At 38.2% G+C, this 18,764-nt stretch overlaps 1 protein-coding gene across 1 annotated transcript; it reads right to left on the reverse strand.

Annotated features, from left to right (window-relative positions):
- Window positions 1–2,780: 2,780 nt before the first annotated feature.
- Window positions 2,781–18,424, reverse strand: LOC127813194 (3-hydroxyisobutyryl-CoA hydrolase-like protein 2, mitochondrial). Its single transcript, XM_052354010.1, has 14 exons — window positions 18,188–18,424; window positions 18,006–18,086; window positions 17,649–17,717; window positions 17,499–17,562; window positions 16,634–16,713; window positions 14,528–14,611; window positions 12,036–12,120; window positions 4,987–5,072; window positions 4,772–4,893; window positions 3,711–3,771; window positions 3,459–3,557; window positions 3,268–3,369; window positions 3,140–3,181; window positions 2,781–3,037 (listed from the first exon to the last, which is right to left on the reverse strand). The coding sequence occupies exons 1-14, from the start codon at window positions 18,311–18,313 to the stop codon at window positions 2,918–2,920; spliced, it is 1,221 nt and encodes a 406-aa protein (XP_052209970.1). The 5' UTR covers window positions 18,314–18,424; the 3' UTR covers window positions 2,781–2,917.
- Between the last annotated feature and the right edge of the window lie 340 nt (window positions 18,425–18,764).

Raw genomic sequence — 18,764 nt, forward strand, 5'->3', positions numbered from 1 at the left:
AAAAATATATACATAAATATTATAAATTTTTAAAATTTAGGGCCTTGTAATTTTGGGGGCCTTATATCATGACATACATGACTTAAGGGTAAAATCGACCCTATGCATAATCTTCATTTTTTCTACCGCGAGAGGAATGCCAAGATAACGGAAGGGCATGAACCTTTCAGGGATACTGGAGAAGCCCAAAATAATATCCAAATCTAGATTGACAATGCCCGCTATGAAAATACATGACTTGAGCTCGCTGACATGAAGGCCAGAGCAAGCAGCAAAATCCCTAAGACAATCCATCAAAATTTTAACCGATAGGGGATCACCTCTAGCCATAAGCATTAAGTCATCAGCAACTGCTAGGTGGGAAATCCGCAAATGGCCGCACTTGGGATGGAAATTGAAGTCTGTCCCATCCATCTTAATTTTCAAAAGTCTGGAAAGGTATTCCAAAAAGATAACAAACAGAAAAGGAGATAATGGATCCCCTTGCCTAAGGCCCTTTTTGCCCTTGAAAAAGCCACAAAGGCTACCATTGATCAGTATCCTTTTTTTGCTTAATATGTGGCTTTTTTACTTGGACGGATGGTGTATATGATGCATATGGTACATACGAGGAGCTTATACTTTTCACAAAAGTCGTGGAAAGGTTAGATGGATTTTGGAACACTCCAATAGCTATATCTATACATCTAGAATCAGTATCTTTGTTAGAGTTGGTAAAATAATCCAAACTGGCGCCGTCTTGCCTCGCCCCGGTTGGGGCAAGGTCGAAGACTGTTTAGTGTTTAACTGGGGTTGGGTATATACCTCTAAGCTCTAAACCACTTCAAAAACTATTTATACATGCATAACATAGCATTTGAATTTTTTAGCAGAAGTGATCGGTTCAAGGCGCCTCAACCCAGCCCTGCACCTCGCCCCCCAGGGGGGGGGGGCGGGATATTGGGGTTTGGGGTCAGGGGTCAGGGCAGAGCTGCCCCGCCCCTGCACCTGCCCTTATCCCATTGCCAACACTTATCTTTGTATGTTCTATAAATATCAGATGAGTCAAACATATATATATATATATGACGAAGAATATGAGTCTATGACCTTGATACTTAGGTGTGACATGAGTGCCATCAATGAACTCCCAGATTACACAAAGGAGCTCTACAGAGCTCTCCTGGATTTTTACAGCAAGGTAGATAGGAAGATGTCTAAGCATGGAAGAGCTTATGGCGTTCAATCTTCAAAACAATCAGTATGGCTATCCTATAATAACCATCTCTTTTCCATTCATTTTCTTTCCCTTTCTATTACTTTCTTGGGAAAAACAGGGGGCCAATTTGGGGCTCAACTTTTTTATTTTGGTGATTTTGCACTTAAGATTCTTTTTCCCCTCAAATTCAAGAGTGAATATGAGCCCCCCCCAAAAAGGATCCAAGTGCTAAATTAACCTCCTTTTTCCTATTTTCTTCATGCTTCACTAACTTTCTCGTCACAAACAGTTCCAAGAAGCTGTGAAAGCATACCATCTTGAAGCTGAGTGGTTTAACAAGGGATATGTACCATCATTTGATGAGTACATGATAAACGCATTGGTTAATAGCATGCGTCGCCTACTAATAACATCCTTCCTAGGCCTGGGACAAATTGCCACCCCAACACATTCGAATGAATACAAAGCGACCCTAAAATCTCTACCGCTTGTTCAATGATCGGTTGACTCACTGGGGACATAGCAGGCTACGAGGTACAATGTTAAGAACCCATACAAGAATTAAACTCAACTTTTCTAGTTTTCCAACATCGCTCGAACGATTAACTGAAGGAAGAGCAACAAAGGAAACACATAGCTTCGGCAACTCATTGCTACATGAAGCAGTATGGTGTTTCAAAAGAAGAGGCGATCAAGGAGCTCTACAAAATGAATGAGAACGCATGGAAAGGTTTGAATGAAGAAATGCTTAGGCCAACAACAGCCGTGCCAATGCAATTACTCATGCCTATTCTCAACTTTGCAAGATTTCTAGATTTGGTTTACAAACAAGAAGATGCCTTCACTCATCCAGAAAGACTGCAGGCTGATATCATCTCTTTGTTCGTCAACCCAGTTTCCTTGTGAGCTTTGATTTTAGGACCTGCACAGGTTTCCATTCAAGCAGCCACCTAGAAGTTTCCGTGTTCTTAAACATACAGCACTACTGTGAGCAATCCCATAAAGTTTATATACATGGAACTGGAAGCGAAGAGTTGTCTCGGTATGTGAGTGATGAATACTAGGATATGTGTGTGATGAGTGATGAGTGATTCGACGTATGCGTGTGAAGAATACATGTGTGGGAAGTCTAAATACATCATGAACTATAGGGTGGAGTGAACTATGATCTTGAGTAGAAAAATTGTGTTTAAGGACTTCCTTTCTCGCCTTGTAATTCTAATGAAGTGTTATGAGTGTTGCAGACCCCACTATTAATTCCAACACAGTGGTATCAGAGCCCATTACACTTTAAACAAAATGGCATCAAAACACTGGTTTGATCTTGGTTGTCCCAAGGGAAAGGATTGCCATTGGTGCGTGTGACGAAAAGGGCGTGCGTTCTCCACGTTTGTGAAAAAGGGAGGACCTATTGAGAAGTCTCCAGTTGGACCTCACCAACCTCGATCCACCTTATGGGCAACCTACAAGTCTACAACACTTGCCATAAAGAGAGAGAGAGAGAGAGAGAGAGAGTAAAAAAAAAAAAAAAAGCTATGTACAATCCCATATCAAGCACAGCCCACTCTCAAACAGAAGAAACTTTGATAAAAATGTCCAATGCTTTTTGATAAAAACGGTGTAGTTTGAGCTTCAAGTTCAAATCCTAAGAGATACAACTGATGATTCCAAAAATTTGTAAGTTCCCTCTTCCAAAGTATGGTGGGAACTCAATGTCAATCAAACACAAGGTTCTCTCAATGCTATGGGCAAGTCTAATTCAGGCTCAAGTTCACCAAGGGGGGCAAAATAGTAGTCAACCATGTCCTTCGTCACTTCTCCCAAACTTGAAGGCTCCCACTGAACATTTGGAAACTAATTAGCAACTTCTTTTCATAAATAATGAAGTTTAAGCTTGAATTAGATGGCGCAATGAGAAAAAGGAAAAGATCAAGAGGGTACCTTCGGTGCAAAGTCCTTGTCGACTAGTCGTGCCCGAATGCCCTGTTACAAGTCGATGGAATAAAGACCAATGGATGGACAAAATATTGAAAACAGTATCCAGAATTGTACATCATGAAGGCCCATACCTCAGAGAAATCATTAGAGACCTGTTGGGTGATCCATTTCACAGATAAGCGATACTCACTAGCCAGACATCTATCAAGGGGTTGAAACCTACCCTCCCGTATCTGGATGCAGCAGTGAGATCATAAGCCAAATATTGGGGATAGTAGCAATCAAAGGAAAAGAAATTTGAATGCAATGATTAGGCACTCACGGACTGTAAAGTAACTTTTAAGCTCAATGGCGATGCTTCCTTTAATTTCTTGAGGGCTGTACTACACCATTCATCATAAGACTCAGCAGCCACATTTTCCTAAGCAAATAAAAAGCATTCATAATCTGTCTCAATCAGGAAAGAAAAAATAATGCATATTGTCTTTTTTTGAGAACCAACAATACGTTTGCAGGACAAATTACTATAATAATAGTATTTAGCTGGAAAACTGAAAGAAACATATGAGCTTACTAGAGCATCAATAATTTCTTCAACAGTGTCTTGGCTAAAACATTCATCAATCATTTCAATCCTGAGTCACAAAAGGGAGAAACCATCAGAAACAGAGTAGGGAGAAAGCAAAAAGTAGAGAAACATTTATGTGTGACTTCTAAAAGTAAAGGAAAACCAAAAGCATTAAACACCCATTATATTGTAATAATACAACAATACAATAAAAGTGATAAATGTGTACCAACAATAACGATTGTTAAACTAGCAACTAGTTAATACAAAAAAAGAAATAGTCAATACTGATACCACCAGCAGGAAACCACAGTTGAGCAAGTAAATGGAGGCTTAGATAATGTGAAAGAGGAAACTAAAAAGTTGTTGTCCAGATTTTCCACTTAATCACAGGTATTAAATAGGATCCATCATAAAGCAAGCAGCTCATAAAATGCTCCTTATTAAATGTATCAGTCCCATGGTATTCTCATAGCACTACTACCTAGGTTATTCTCCTGATTTTCCAATTAACAGGTATTACATTGAGTTGATAAGAAACGATTTGATTTCTGCTAGATCTTTCATGATATGGCAGCATTAGGAGGGCCATGTTTAAATTGTTTGATTGCCAGCATATCATGTATCACAACATGCTAACATTATCACAGCTGGATTTTGATTGCCAGCATATCATGTATCATCAATCACTAACAGATGGCAGAGACACCACTATTACCCATTGATTACAAACAAGTCAGGTCTTACCAATTTTTACAGCTAATGAAACCCTATATTTTTTCTCAATAGAAAACTCAGATAACAGATTTTTGCTTTACCCTCTTTTGCCCTAATACTTGCATCACAGATCCACATTTTAAGAAAAAAGTGTCATCACTATACAAAAAGGAAATAAGATGTCTTATGTACCATAACAGAGAAAGATAGTATAGAGTGAAGATGAAAAAAAAATTGAGATGTTGATTTTCAGTGTGTTGCATAACAACTAAGCCTTGATAGTTTAGATGGTAGAGGTAAAAAAAAGTATGCCCGATAACAAAATAAAGAAGCAAGAAAGTGAAGGCTACTTGTGGAGAATGCTCCTCTTATCTGGGTAGACAAGATCACCATATTGTGCAAGAGAATCCTCTATGACAGAGCGATCATCTGTCATCAATTTACCAAGGCGTTCTTCAACCATAGCAAGTCTCTGCAGAAGGAGTGAATTACTAAATGCTATCTACAAAGGAAAAATAAAGAATAGCATGCACTAGCTGAAGGAAGGGGAATATCAATAACAAACTGCATTTAGTGAATAATGCGTAGCAAGACCACAGGCAATCATTTCAACTCCATTCAGTTTTTCTCCTGTTAGAGCCAAGTATTCCCCTGTAAACAAGCAAAGACACAAAGGTTTTATAAACTCAGCAAATAATTTTGTGCAATTACACGAGAAAGGTAGTAATAGTAAAGTTTCTCCTTTATGACCAAAATGTCATGGCTTTGAGTTGTAGTAACAGCATTTTTTCCAAAATAAATAATAAAGAAAGGGGAAAGTCGCATACAGATACAATCCTTACCAAACCCTTGCAAAGAGGGAAGCCTCATGTAATGGGGACTCTCTTTATACATGGAAGAAAGCAGCAGAAATGCAGAACAAACAAATCATATTTTCATGTCCTAATATGAAATTTTAGGAACATAAAAGCTCATGGAACAAAATGCTTTGTTGAGTTGAGCTGAATGGATGCTTTTTGATACATCACTCACAATTTTGAAAGGAAGGGAGACCCCACTGCATAAATAGCAAATATATATATATATGTATTGTTGCGAGTTAAAAGATACAGACATCAAGCTTCACCCAAGAGGATAAAGAAGAGAAGTTGATGGAGATAAAGATGTAAAGAGATAAAGAAGAAATCAAGATAAAAAGATAAGGATATTCCTTAAATCAGATAAGGAAATCCTAGAGTAGTCCTAATCCTAATCTGAAAATATGTTGTTGTAATCTAAAGCCTAAATTATAGGAGATTTTTGTATATATTTGCATCTCACGGATTAATGAATTCATGGAAGTGTCACAGCCCAAGCGTGATAATGGCTTTCTTTCCAATCCGAATAGGATCGGAGAATGTGCTGCTCAGAACAGAGCAAGAGAGAGTAGGGAAGAGCGATAGAGAGAAGTAGAAATCAATAATTCTCATTTCATGCTATGCATAGTCATGTAACGGACACCATATAGGCTGCCCAAGGGCAGATTCTCGCAGCCCGGCCGCTGCAACAAACAGCCAGCTGTCCACATGCCTAAGGAATATTCTAATGTCCAGACAAGTAATAAGGAAATACTGAAATAAAAAATTATAGCAATATTAGCAATGCAGAAGGAATTAAAATTGCAGTAAATTGTAGTCATAGGAGACGGCCAAGCGTGACATTTCCCCCCCTGTTAGCTCTTTCTTGTCCACAAGAAAGACTAAGGAGGCTAGCTGATCTGGGAAATTGTTATAGTAACTGTGGAAGATACTCCCATGTACACTCTTCCTCACCAGCACCCTGCCACTTAACCAACACGTGTATAATAGGTGACGCCCCTTGCTTGTAGATGACCCTTCGGTCCAATATCACCTCTAGTTCCACCACCCTCCTGATCTCTTTAGGCATTTGTGGCAATGTAGGACTCACCAATTGTGCTCCCGCTGACTTCTTCAATAGCGAGACGTGAAATACAGGGTGGATGCAGGACTCCTTAGGAAGTTTCAGTCGGTAAGCCACTCGGCCAATTTTAGCGATTATAGGAAAAGGCTCAAAGTACTTTGGGCTAAGTTGGGATACAGGCCCTGAAGAAATGGACTTAAGATGGGGGTACCGCAGCCTTAAGTACCCACATTGAACTCTCAGTCACTTCTTCTGCAATCAAAGAATTGCTTCATCCTGTTTTGAGCCGATGCCAACTCTTTTTTTAACTGTTGTAGCACTCTTTTTCTTTGCTGCAAATAATATTCCACTTTAGCCACTGTTGAGTAGTTCCCTACAGCGGGTATCAAGGGAGGTTGGTAACCAAAAAGAGCCTCAAACGATGACATTTTGAGAGATGAGTGGTGGTTAGAGTTGTACCACCACTGTGTAGTAGGCAGCCATTTATGCCACTCCTTAGGGTGTAGAAAACTCATGCACCTTAGATAAGTTTCTAAACTTTGGTTCACTTTCTCGGTTTGGCCATCCGTTTGAGATTGATATGCCGTGGACATGTTCAACCTCGCCCCCAAGGCTTTCATGAGCTCCTACCATAGCAGACTGGTAAAGACCTTATCCCAGTCTGAAATAATAGTCTTTGGAATACCGTGCACCTTAACCACCTGATCCAAAAATACTTAGGCCACATCTTGGACTGTAAAAGGGTGAGTCAACCCTATGAAGTATGCAAATTTAGTGAGCCTATCAACAACTACCAAGATGCTATCCCTTCCCTCAAATTTCGGCAGCCCTTCAACGAAATCCATAAAAATGCTTTCCCAAGCTTGGTCTGGAATCGATAAGGGCTGTAAGAGCCCTGGGTAGGCCACTGTCTCACTTTTACACCGTTTGCACATCTCACAAGCCATGACAAACTTCTTCACCTTTGTTTTAAGACCCGACCAATAAAACAATTGTTTTACCCTTAAGTAAGTGTTTTGTGCCCCCGAATGCCCTCCTAAGGCTAACTCGTGGAGAGATCGTAGTATTCTTTTCTTGAGATCATCATCATCACCCACAACTATTCTTCCATGATATCTCAGAACTCCTCCACTTAAACTATATCCATCCTCACCCTTACTGCCTATAGCAACTCTTTCCAGCACTTGCTTGATCTTTGCATTCCCTTCATAGCTGTCTATAATTTCCTTACACCAATCAGGAATTACAGTAGTTATGAGGGCCACTTCCCCAACTTCATGACACCTAGACAAGGCATCAGCAGCCACATTTTCTTTCCCTTTCCTATACTGAATCACATAGTCCAACCCCATAAGCTTGGACATCCCTTTCTTTTGCAGTTGGGTGTGCAATTTCTATTGCAACAAAAATTTCAAGCTTTCATGGTCGGTTTTAATTATAAACCTCCCTCCCTCAAAGTAATGCCGCCACTTATCCACAGCCATTAACACAGCCAAGAACTCTTTCTCGTAAATGCTTAATCCCACATGTTTTGGACCTAATGCACGACTAAGAAAGGCTATGGGTCAACCTTCTTGCATCAACACTGTCCCAATACCAGTTGCACAAGCATCAGTCTTCAATACAAACGGCTTGCCAAAATTAGGCATCCCCAAAGTGGGTACTCTACTCACTACTTCCTTTACTTTTTCAAAGGCTATGTCAGCTTCCTCGCCCCAATTAAACCCTTCCTTCTTCAAGAGCCTTGTTAAGGGCTTACTAATAACCCCATATCCTTTGACAAATTTGCGGTAGTAACCAGTGAGGCCCAAGAACCCCCTTAAAGCTCTAACTGATCTGGGTTTTGGCCAATTCAACATTGCCTCTACCTTGCTAGGATTAGTGCTGACCCCATTTCCCGATATCACATGCCCTAGGTACTCCACTTGGCTTTGATTAAAAGCACATTTGGATCTCTTGATATAGAGCTGATTAGACTTAAGGATCTCAAAAGTGGTTTTGAGGTGTTTTAGGTGAGTTTCGAAGGATGGGCTATAGATAAGTATGTCATTGAAGAAAACTAATATAAACTTTCTTAGGTGAGGCTCAAAGATTTGGTTCATTAGTTGATTGAAAAGTGGTTGGGGCATTGGTGAGTCCAAATGGCATCACCAGAAACTCAAAATGCCCATGATGGGTTCTAAAGGCCATTTTAGGAGTGTCTTCGGGTTTCATCCTAATTTGATGATAACCCGAGTGAAAGTCAAGTTTAGAAAAAAATTTGGCTTGGTTTAGTTCATCCAAACGGTCTTCCACCAAAAGTATAGGGAACTTGTTCTTGATAGTCATGGCATTAAGTAGGCGATAGTCCACACAAAAACGCCATGAACCTTCTTTTTGACCAATAAAACAAGTGAAGCAAAAGGGCTATGGCTGGATTTAATGATTAAATGTTGCAACATTTCCCTAACCATGGTTTCCATGATAGATTTCTGAATTGGTGGGTATCTGTAAGATCTCACATTAACAGGCTTTGAATTGGGCTTAAGGTGAATGGCATGGTCAAATTCTTGAGTAGGGGGTAGGGCTTTTGGTTCTTGGAATAGATCATTAAATTCAATAAGCAATTTATCAAGTTAAGCAGAGTTTTGTACCTGCCCAGCAGTGGAATCTGGGGTATTGATGCTGAAATAAGTCTCTCCTGCCTTGGTACTGTCTAGTGCCTCATCTACTGACACAATTGAAAACAATTGTGTTAACCGCCCCCACTTGTTCTTGATCACCTTCTGGAACCTTTTTCCGGTTATCATCTTGCATACTCCTGCTTCTCTTCCTCCAAATAGAGTCAATCTTCTTCCCTCATTCTCAAAGGAAACTTCCATCCTATTAAAATCAAAACTAATAGGACTAATTTCTTTCATCTAATCTACGCCCAAAACGACATCACAACCCCCTAGGCCCAAGAGTCTCAAATCAGCCTCAAATAGCTCTCCCTGCATCTCCCAATAGAATCCCATGCAAGTTGACTTGCTTATTACCCTGTTTACGTTGGCAACAGTTACACTCAGTGGTTGTGTACTGGCCAACTTGCACTTGAGCCTCCCAGCCATTCCTTCATCAAGGAAGTTGTGGGTGCTTCCACTATCAATCAAAATCATTAGGCTGTAGTCCTTTACCTTCCCTTCGACCTTAATTATTTTGTTGTTAGGGACTCCTTTGAGTGCATGTATGGAAATCTCTCCATCGTGTCCCCCTTCACACGCTTCTTCTTCACTTTCTTCTTCAACTTCGTGTACCATTTCTTCATCGCCTTCTAACAACAAAATTTGCCTCTTACATTGATGTCTAGGAAAATAATTGTCCCCACACCTATAGCACAGTCCAACAAGGCTCCTTTGATCTCCTAATCTACCACCATAGGATGAAAAACCTCCCCCAACCACATTTTTTGTTCCAACACTCTCCCTGACCACCTCTCTATTGGGGTTTCTGCCTCCCGAAGGAAATGACCCAGATCCCATGTTCTTCTGGTGTTGCTTCTGTTTCTTCACTAGAGCTTCAACCACCATCTCTCGTAGTCGTACGCTTTCTGAAGATTGCTCAACAATTCTGGGCCTCAACACCCTTACCATTGGTCTCAATTTATCATTCAACCTACTTAAATAACTAGACACAAAATAAGCCTCAAAAAGGTGAGGATTATGGTGGATCATAAGTGACTTAAGCTCCTCAAACCGTTTTTGGTAAGATTCCACACTCCCGATCTACTTTAGCTTATTAAACTCCTCTACAATGTCCACCATGCTTCTTTCCCCGAAGCGTTCATTCAATTTTTCTGAGAATTCTTCCTAGGTGTGAATCTTTCCCACTCTCACACATCCTTGGTACCAAGTGTCCACCACCTCGTTGAAGTAGATTGACGCCAACGTTATCCTCTATCTTTCGGGTATATTATACCATTCAAACACCCTCTCACATCTCCTTATCCATCACCTAGGATTAACTCCTTCAAAGGTTGGTATCTCCATTCAAGGCATAGGAAACCCCGATGGTTGATGATTAATTTGGTTGTCTCTTCTTCTTCTCATGAATCCTTCTATTTCCTCCTCTGGTTCAATCTTGTTTTCTCGGTGGTCATTTCCTTGGTTCATCATATTCTCTCCTAGAATGGGTTCAGTTCTATCTCTGGGAGGAAAGTCAGGTAAGAGTCATACCGTATGCTAATGGGTAAACATCACCATAAATTGTTGCATCTGACCTCCTAACTCCTCCCACACCCTTGCAATGGAGCCATCCAGCCTGCGCTCCAATCCTTCCATGGAGCTCTCAACCTTGCGATCCAATGCTACGATCGCTTCATGCTCCCTCGTAGCCCCCAACTCCAACTGATCGACCCGATTGTGAAAATCGACCAGAGATGAGTTGACTTATTGCAACTACGTCTCTAATCCCTTCATCCTAGTCTCGTCCTCCATTGACTCAATGCCTTCGGCCGAGAACCGAAGCTCTGATACCAAGTTGTCACAGCCCAAGCGTGACAATGACTTTCTTTCCAATCCGAGTAGGATCGGAGAATGTGCTACTCATAACAGAGCAAGAGTAGAAACGATAGTGAGGGAGAAAAGAGAGAGTAGGGAAGAGCGATAGAGAGAAGTAGAAATCAATAATTCTCATTTCATGCTATCCATAGTCATGTACCGGACTATATATAGGCGGCCCAAGGGCAGATTCTCCCAGCCCAGCCGTTGCAACAAACAGCCAGCTGTCCACATGCCCAAGGAATATTCTAATGTCCAGACAAGTAATAAGGAAATACTGAAATAAAAAATTACAGCAATATTAGCAATGCAGAAGGAATTAAAATTGCAGTAAATTGTAGTCATAGGAGACGGCCAAGAGTGACAGGAAGTTATTTCACTCCTATTAAGAACTTCCACTCAGTTTATTTTTTCATATATATATGTATATATATGAGAAAGAAAAGATAGATTGAAATGCAAGATGCATCTGTGTGGTCTACTTACAAAGCACCCAAAAGGTGACGAACAACCACCACTTGACCAATTGAAAAAGGTGTAATACTAACATCACTCACAATTATTTGCATTCCATAAATAGCAAATATGAGAGAAAAGAAATGAAAAATACATGTGGATTATATATGGCGTTGTATAAAGCACCAATTGAATTCTTTTGTTCTCATTCAAATTATTTTACATACCCATCTCTCACACGGCTAAAACCATGTGATTCAGTTGATGCTTTTAGGTGTGATCACCAATCATATACTATTGCAATCCAATGCTGCGATGTGCTTAAAGCTTCCTTCATATGCTATATCCCTCAGAGCACAGACAAGAACAAGGGATATCAATATCCCAAGAATGTAAACCAAAATAGAAGATGAACAGAAGAGACTGAACCACAACAATCAAAAGTTTTAATCCTGCTAGGTGGGGTCAACCAAGATGGTGTATCTTTTGAAACACTTCCTTAGACAATACAAAATGGGTATAACTTGTTTAAACCTTCATCTATTATCTGAAAGAACAATGGAAAACACACAAGTAGCAGACTTCCAAAGCTATGTCTCAAAGAAATTAATGCAGGATAATTAATGCAAAAGAATCCCAATTCCCGAAGGCACAAATCTCAAAAACACTTGACTGATCATGGAGAACAATTCAAGTAGAAAGCCATTTAAACTAGCATTACCTAAATAACCAGGTAAACGGGAGAGATAGTAAGACGCCCCGGCATCAGGATGGAAACCCATTTGAGCCTCTGGAGTAGCAAAGACCTGCGATACAAAGTCAAAGGGGCATTTATTAGATAGGTCCATACCATAAATAAGTCAGGAATTCATATTGCATATAAAAATAGGTCATTCTAACCAAGACTGTCATTCTAGTTTGCAAATTTTCTGCTATTGCTGATTGTTTCTGGAAATAATAGTTTATTTCCCATAGTTTAGAAATTGGAGTTAGAAATATGGTTCCTTATTATGGTAGCATTCCCAAGCAACACAAAAGGGAGAAAAGGGATTGCCCATTAGAAGCCTTTCCTATCAAAGTTGGGGGTAGTGCTTATGTTTTTGACAGGTGTCAGGAGTTATAAAAGCCTCCAATAAATGACAAAAAAAAAAAAATCTTCATGGTGACCAAATATTCAAATTACAAACAAAGGCGCCAGCAGGACCACATTAGTATCTTATATCATAAACTTAGTCAGCTTACCTATTGAAGACTCTAAAATCTTCAGTCAAAGGTTCCCTACAAGGAAATTGGTAAGTACTGAACAGTATCCAATGTTTTTTTTTTTTGTACAGATACCATACTGCTTTCAAAATTTCAAGTATGATCAACCTTTTGATGTACAAGGTCTCCAGTTGGTTGTCTTTTAAGTTTTAAATAATTTTCTTTTTTTATTTTTTAAAACCTAATTGGCCATTTTCCATATAGATATTGCACTCCTCCAAAAATAAAAATTAAAAAGGTAATGCTTGATAATAGCCATTTCAAAAAGTTCTTTTCATACTTCCCAAAGGAGACCCTTATGCCCTAACAGCTCCCTCACAATTAACTAACAATATTAAGGAGTAGGAAAAATAGACCTTAATTTAGATAAGGTTATTTACCTGTCATTCACTAGAGAGGGAAATATTTGATGCCTATGCCTAGATTTACTAAGTCTTAGATTACAACAGGATGGAGATGACTTTGTTTATAGAGCAGAAGAGGGCTGCTAGAACTGAAAGAACATGTTGGAAGTGCTATTTTGTCAATATATATAAGAATGTCACGGATGGGGTCTTATTACAGCAATTTTGTTTTTCTTAAGTGGCTGTAACTCCTTTATATTTCCTTTGTATTTCCTTTACTATTGTAGTTTCTGTAATTTCTTTTCTTTTACTACTGTATTTGGTTATGTGAGAAGGAGACCAAGAGACGCTCCTGTGAGGAGAGTTGATGAAATGGAACAATTAGTCAAAAAAAGAGGTAGATGCAGACCCAAGAAGACTTTGGGAGAGACATTAAAATTTGATATAAAGTGTATGGATATAAATGAAGATATGACAAAAGACATAAATACATGGAAGTCTAGAATTCTTGTAGCCGACCCCACATAGTGGGATAAAGGCTGGATATGTTGTTGTTGTTATTGTTGTTTACTACTGTATTTGGGAATATTTCTGTTAAGAGACTTAGTAAGAGAGAGAGAGCACATGCTGAGGTTAGAATAGGACAAAGGAGAAGGTTGCAACCGTTTTGGGGAGTGATCTGCTGTGGCAGCATCATTCTAAGGTCCTGTAATACTCCCCAAGGCCTCGGGGAAGGATTATCGAAAATCAAGAAGAATATCTTACTTCTCTCTCAATTTCTCTTCTCTCTTCCCTTTGTTCTACTTCCTCCTCCCTATTCTTCTTCCTAATTCCCTACTTTGGACTACTGATTCACACCGAACCAGGAAGTCCGCCATTGTCTCTTCTTGGCAGTGACTAAGAAGTTGAAGGAATTCCGTAAAATGACTTCTAAGACTAGTCATGCTCCACGTGACACAATGCTAACCAACTAGCAGTGGCATTTCATATATTACTGTGGCAGTCAATATATACATTTGAAGTCGAAGGGAACATCCATCATAATAGCTCTACAACCAGTTATGCTCCAAGTGACACAAAGCTGAGCAACTAACGATATTTACAAATGTGCATGGCAGAAATGGAGACAAGGCATATGAGATAAGAAAAGAAAATGAATAGCCCAAAAAGGGAATAGTTAGATGACATAAACACTATCTGAAGCAAAGCATTATTCAGAACAGTGAGATGGTCCAATTTGAGGGCGCTGTGTTAGAGGACATGAAGGACCACAATTAAAATATTAAAACCAATTGAGATATACTATAAATGATAAGGTACTGTCTAACTGAAGCCATGGGTATAGACAGCAAAATCAGGAAATATAGTTCAACTCAAATTGTTAGGATAAGAAGTTATAAAATCCAAATTCCACATGATAGGATTATGTACTAGTTACCAGAGTACAGATCTGGTAGCCATGTTAACTACATAACAAGATAAACTGATATAATGCAAGTAATATTTCACAATGATGATGTCATTAAAAAAAACTAAAGTAAAGATAAGATCAACAATCTTTAGAAAAAGAAATTGTATCCTGCAGTTTGTATTAGTTGTCACGTACAGTTCTATCGGTCACCACACAGAACATTCCAGGAAGTGAAATTCCTGCCCCTCCTCCCATTGTGATACCATCCAAGATGGCCACCTGTAGACATGATGTGAGAGAGAGAGAAACCTTAAAAATAAAGTAGGACATAATGAAGAAACAATCTACAGAAAAGGCCACAAATGAATTTGCTTGAAACATAATTAACTTGTTACTAAAACAAAACCTCGAGATGTGTACATGCAAAATTTGGTCATGGAGAAACCAAATACTTATATATATATTTCTCATTAGGCCTCACAGGATAGATTATTTTCTATTAGACAGACCATATTTTTCCTTTTTTACTTCAAATTTCCTATGATCTTCCCAGTTTTAGTAAAAGAGACATTAACCATAATTGCCCATTTCTTCCAGTTTACTTTCAGTCTCATGGAATATCACTTCTTTACAAACTGATCCGCCTCCATTTATAGTACCAACTACCACTGTAAGTTTCACCAAACCTATTTGAAAATGTAGTTAGTCAAAAAGTACCTGCATGCTCCCTGATCCAATTCACGTGCATAAGACAGAGATGGAATTATCTATGTTCAACTTTCATAGCCAGTGACCATAGTTTAAAATATCCGTGATTTCTGCGATATTTCCGCCAATATTTCCATAAATCAAGGGTACCGATATAGATAGGGGATGTAATCTCCTGTCCATCAATATATCATGGAAATATACGAAAATATCGGCGATATTTCTGTAAAATATCCTTTCCATGAACTTGTAGTATAAATTTTACAAAATATTGAGGAAATTTCCGGAAATATCCGTAAAATATTTGGGAAATATCAGTAAAATATCCGTGGAATGCGAGGAGAGGTGTATAGGTCCAGAACTAGCTTTCATCTAGATGATCATATTGATGGAATTGGTAATAAAGACACTGGTAACATCGCAATGCGAGGAAAGGTGCGCAGGTCTACAACTAGCTTCAATCAAGATGATCATATTGATGGAATTCATAATGAAGACAATGGTGTTGATGATGGTGATAATAGTGATAGCGATGATGACGACGATGATGACAATGGAGGAAATAATTATGCTTTTACTCAAAGAAATGATACTGATACAGGTTTGTCATTGAGCCCATTTACTTGTGAAAAACAATACACTCATTGGACACAAGATGAAAACCATGGATGTAGAGCTGGGGTCCAGGCATAGGGGCTATCGGTAAGGATTATACAAGGAGAATCCATCAAATGCAATTAGGGATGTCATCATCCAATGAAGATAACATTTCAACCACTTTTGAATCCATGAGTTTAGGAACTAGTGATGATGGTTATAGAGATTTTGGGATCTCTAATGATCCTAACACACAATTCCGTATATATGGACAGATGGTAGAAAGAAATCAAGAAGCTTATTCATGGCATGTTCGTGATTATATTCAAAACCATCCAAATTATATGTCATGACATCAGTATTGTATAAATCTAGATGTTGGTCACACCATGTATGAATCACCTAGGACTTCATTTTGGTATTAAAATTTGCATGACTTTTGTGATGCAAATTAATTGAAAAGTTTTAATGGAAGCTTTTAAATTTTTTATATAGCTCGTCTATATATTATATCCATATTTATACCTTTTAGTTGTTACCTGTTAGATATGATATGGTTTTTTAAATATAATATGGTTTTTGGTTGTAGAAATGATTATTTTAACATTACTAAAAGTTTCATTAAAAAATATTATGTTTTTAACTAAATTTCCGTACTTTCCGTAAATTTTACGTCAATATCTATCGATATCGATATTTCCATCGATATTTCTATCAAATCATAGTATCGATATTTCCGTCGATATCGATATTTTTAACATTGTCAGTTACTACTATTTTTCTTTTTCTTTTTTTTTCTCTTTTTTTTTTGGGGGGGCAGTGGGGGGATGATGGTAGTGTTAGATTTACAGGCTACTGATATATTAAAATTGGCAGAATATTTTAATACACTTTTAGGACAAAAATAATCTTCAAGTAAGAACTCAAGTTCCAGTGAAAGTCTACATAAACTATCATATTTCAATATGGAAAACTTGATATAGGTTGAGTACTTACATGTGGCTTCAGATATGTTCCTAAAAGGTACACAAATTTATATAATGTCTGGAAAAAGATCTTACATTCTTCAACCTTCCCTGCACATAATCAGAAAGGTTGCAATATTATCAAAGCAACAACATCAAATGTTTGATTTAATAATAGTTAAGAACTTCCAAATGGATATCAATAAATCTTGAGAGTAAGGCTGCCTCTCAAACAGAGAAAGATCATGGTAAAGGGGTGCCACCATCAATGAAAAAAAGATGACATCAATCAATTATGGGCGAGCATATCACCAGGACTTGGAAGCTTATGAGTTTTTCATTACTAGGATGGTGCCAAAGTCTGTTTTGGATTTATTTTTTGCATGGGCTTTGAGTTGTCCACGGAGATGCTTTAACTTCTTGTGGAACATCATGCCTCCTTGTGATGAGCTGCAAATGGTTAGAAAGGAATAATAGGATTTCCAAAGGTTTTGAGATCTCTCTACATCTTTCAAAGGAAAGACCACTCATCTCTTTTTTTTTTTTTTTTTTTTCAGTCCAAGGAGGATCCTTTTGTATTTCTTCTTCCTCTCAATAAATGAGTTTGCTAGGTAGATGGAGAGGTCAGATTGTTCTTCTCTCGTGCAGGGTTGTCCTCGTAAGTCTTTCTATTATACTTTTACTTTAAAAAAAAAAAGTGTATCTTTATAAGCTTAACAAACTTGAATCTTTTCTCGTATGTGTAAATTTCAAACACTAATAGATTCATAATAAAAGATGGCCTAAGTTAATCACTTCCAAGTTGATACCTTTAACCATATTTTCTGATTGCTGAATGGCAAACCTGAACAAATAATGAATTAAAAGAAATAAAAAAAGATGAAAAGGATACCCACCTTCATTTATTTGCCGGTATAGGTTAACTGCATCTGCACCAGAACAGAAAGCCCTCCCATTGCCCTTCAAAAATGAACATCACAGTTTAGACTCTCAATTTGATAATATTTGAATATTACTAAAAGAAAACAGAAAAAAGAAAGTGTTACCTTCATCATCACAAACCCAATATCTGAGTTTTCTTCCCAAGACTCGTATAGTCTTTTTAACCTATCCACCTACAGTCAAAATGAAACTTTGCTTCACATTTCAACATATAAGGTTGCATTTGGACAGGGTCACTTGACCCCATCATTTGGAATTTGGAATTCCAAGCTGATTATTTGGACAAACTTTAGTTAAAAGCATTTGTATTTGGGTCCAAATCCACCCAAATGCAATTACTTCAAATTACAAATTTCAAAACGGCATCATTTGAAATCCCTCTATTCAAACGCAACCTGAGAAGATTTATCCGCAAAACGAAATATGAAAGAAGTGCAAGGATTGGAAGAAACAACACAAACCATAGCATTAGTAAGAGCATTGAGTGAGGAAGGTCTGTTGAGTATGGAAGCTCTAGAAATAGCTCTTCCTTCAACCAAAACCTGAAATTACATATAGGTTTTGAATTCACACATAAAACAATATGGGTTTCCCTAAAGATCAACTTTTTGAAAGAAAGAGGAGAGTTTCTTCAGAAACTGGCCTGTTCTTGAGTATCATCATATTGGGCATAGTTGGGCAAAGCAGAAAAGCTATCCCTGTGAGTATAGAGAAAGCCATTTCCCCGCAACGTACGGCGCAGCGGTATGAGGATCTTTAAACTCTGCATCGCCTCTCCCTCTCTCTCTGTTCCTTGCGGCGTTCTCTTCCCTCTCTCGGAAGTGGAATTGCTATGTGCAGCTTCCGCGATTTACAGTGGTACCCCGAAGCTTCGTAAAATAGCACTTTGCACTCAGATCAGGGTTGTAAATGCTTCCTTCCGGTGCTTTGTTACGCTAATGTTGTCTTTAGGCTAGTGATTTTGCTCAAGTACTAAATTTAGCAAAAATTTATGAACCTGAATGGTAAAACCAACAGCAAGAGCAACACAATCTGAACAAAAAACCATCATTGCACATAATATTTCTGTAAATCATAATAATATTTGCTTGTACAAATAATAACAAATAATTATATATATTATGCTCATAAATTGTAAAAACTCCAGTAAATTGTGTAATGCGATAAAATAAATGCGTATTTAGATCCATCAAAAATTAAACCGTAAGAGAATTCTCAAT

This window comes from Diospyros lotus, chromosome 11 (genome assembly GCF_014633365.1).
Source record: "Diospyros lotus cultivar Yz01 chromosome 11, ASM1463336v1, whole genome shotgun sequence".
In the NCBI taxonomy this organism is placed as follows: Eukaryota; Viridiplantae; Streptophyta; class Magnoliopsida; order Ericales; family Ebenaceae; genus Diospyros; species Diospyros lotus.

What these genes read in the sequence shown, in the direction of transcription:
- LOC127813194 (XM_052354010.1), bottom strand. Translation starts at nt 18,313, where the DNA reads ATGCAGAGTTTAAAGATCCTCATACCGCTGCGCCGTACGTTGCGGGGA. An exon ending in ATGATGATACTCAAGAACAG is followed by an intron (nt 18,087 to 18,187) that starts GCCAGTTTCTGA and finishes ATGTAATTTCAG; the next exon opens with GTTTTGGTTGAAGGAAGAGC. An exon ending in ATACCGGCAAATAAATGAAG is followed by an intron (nt 16,714 to 17,498) that starts GTGGGTATCCTT and finishes GATTATGTGCAG; the next exon opens with GGAAGGTTGAAGAATGTAAG.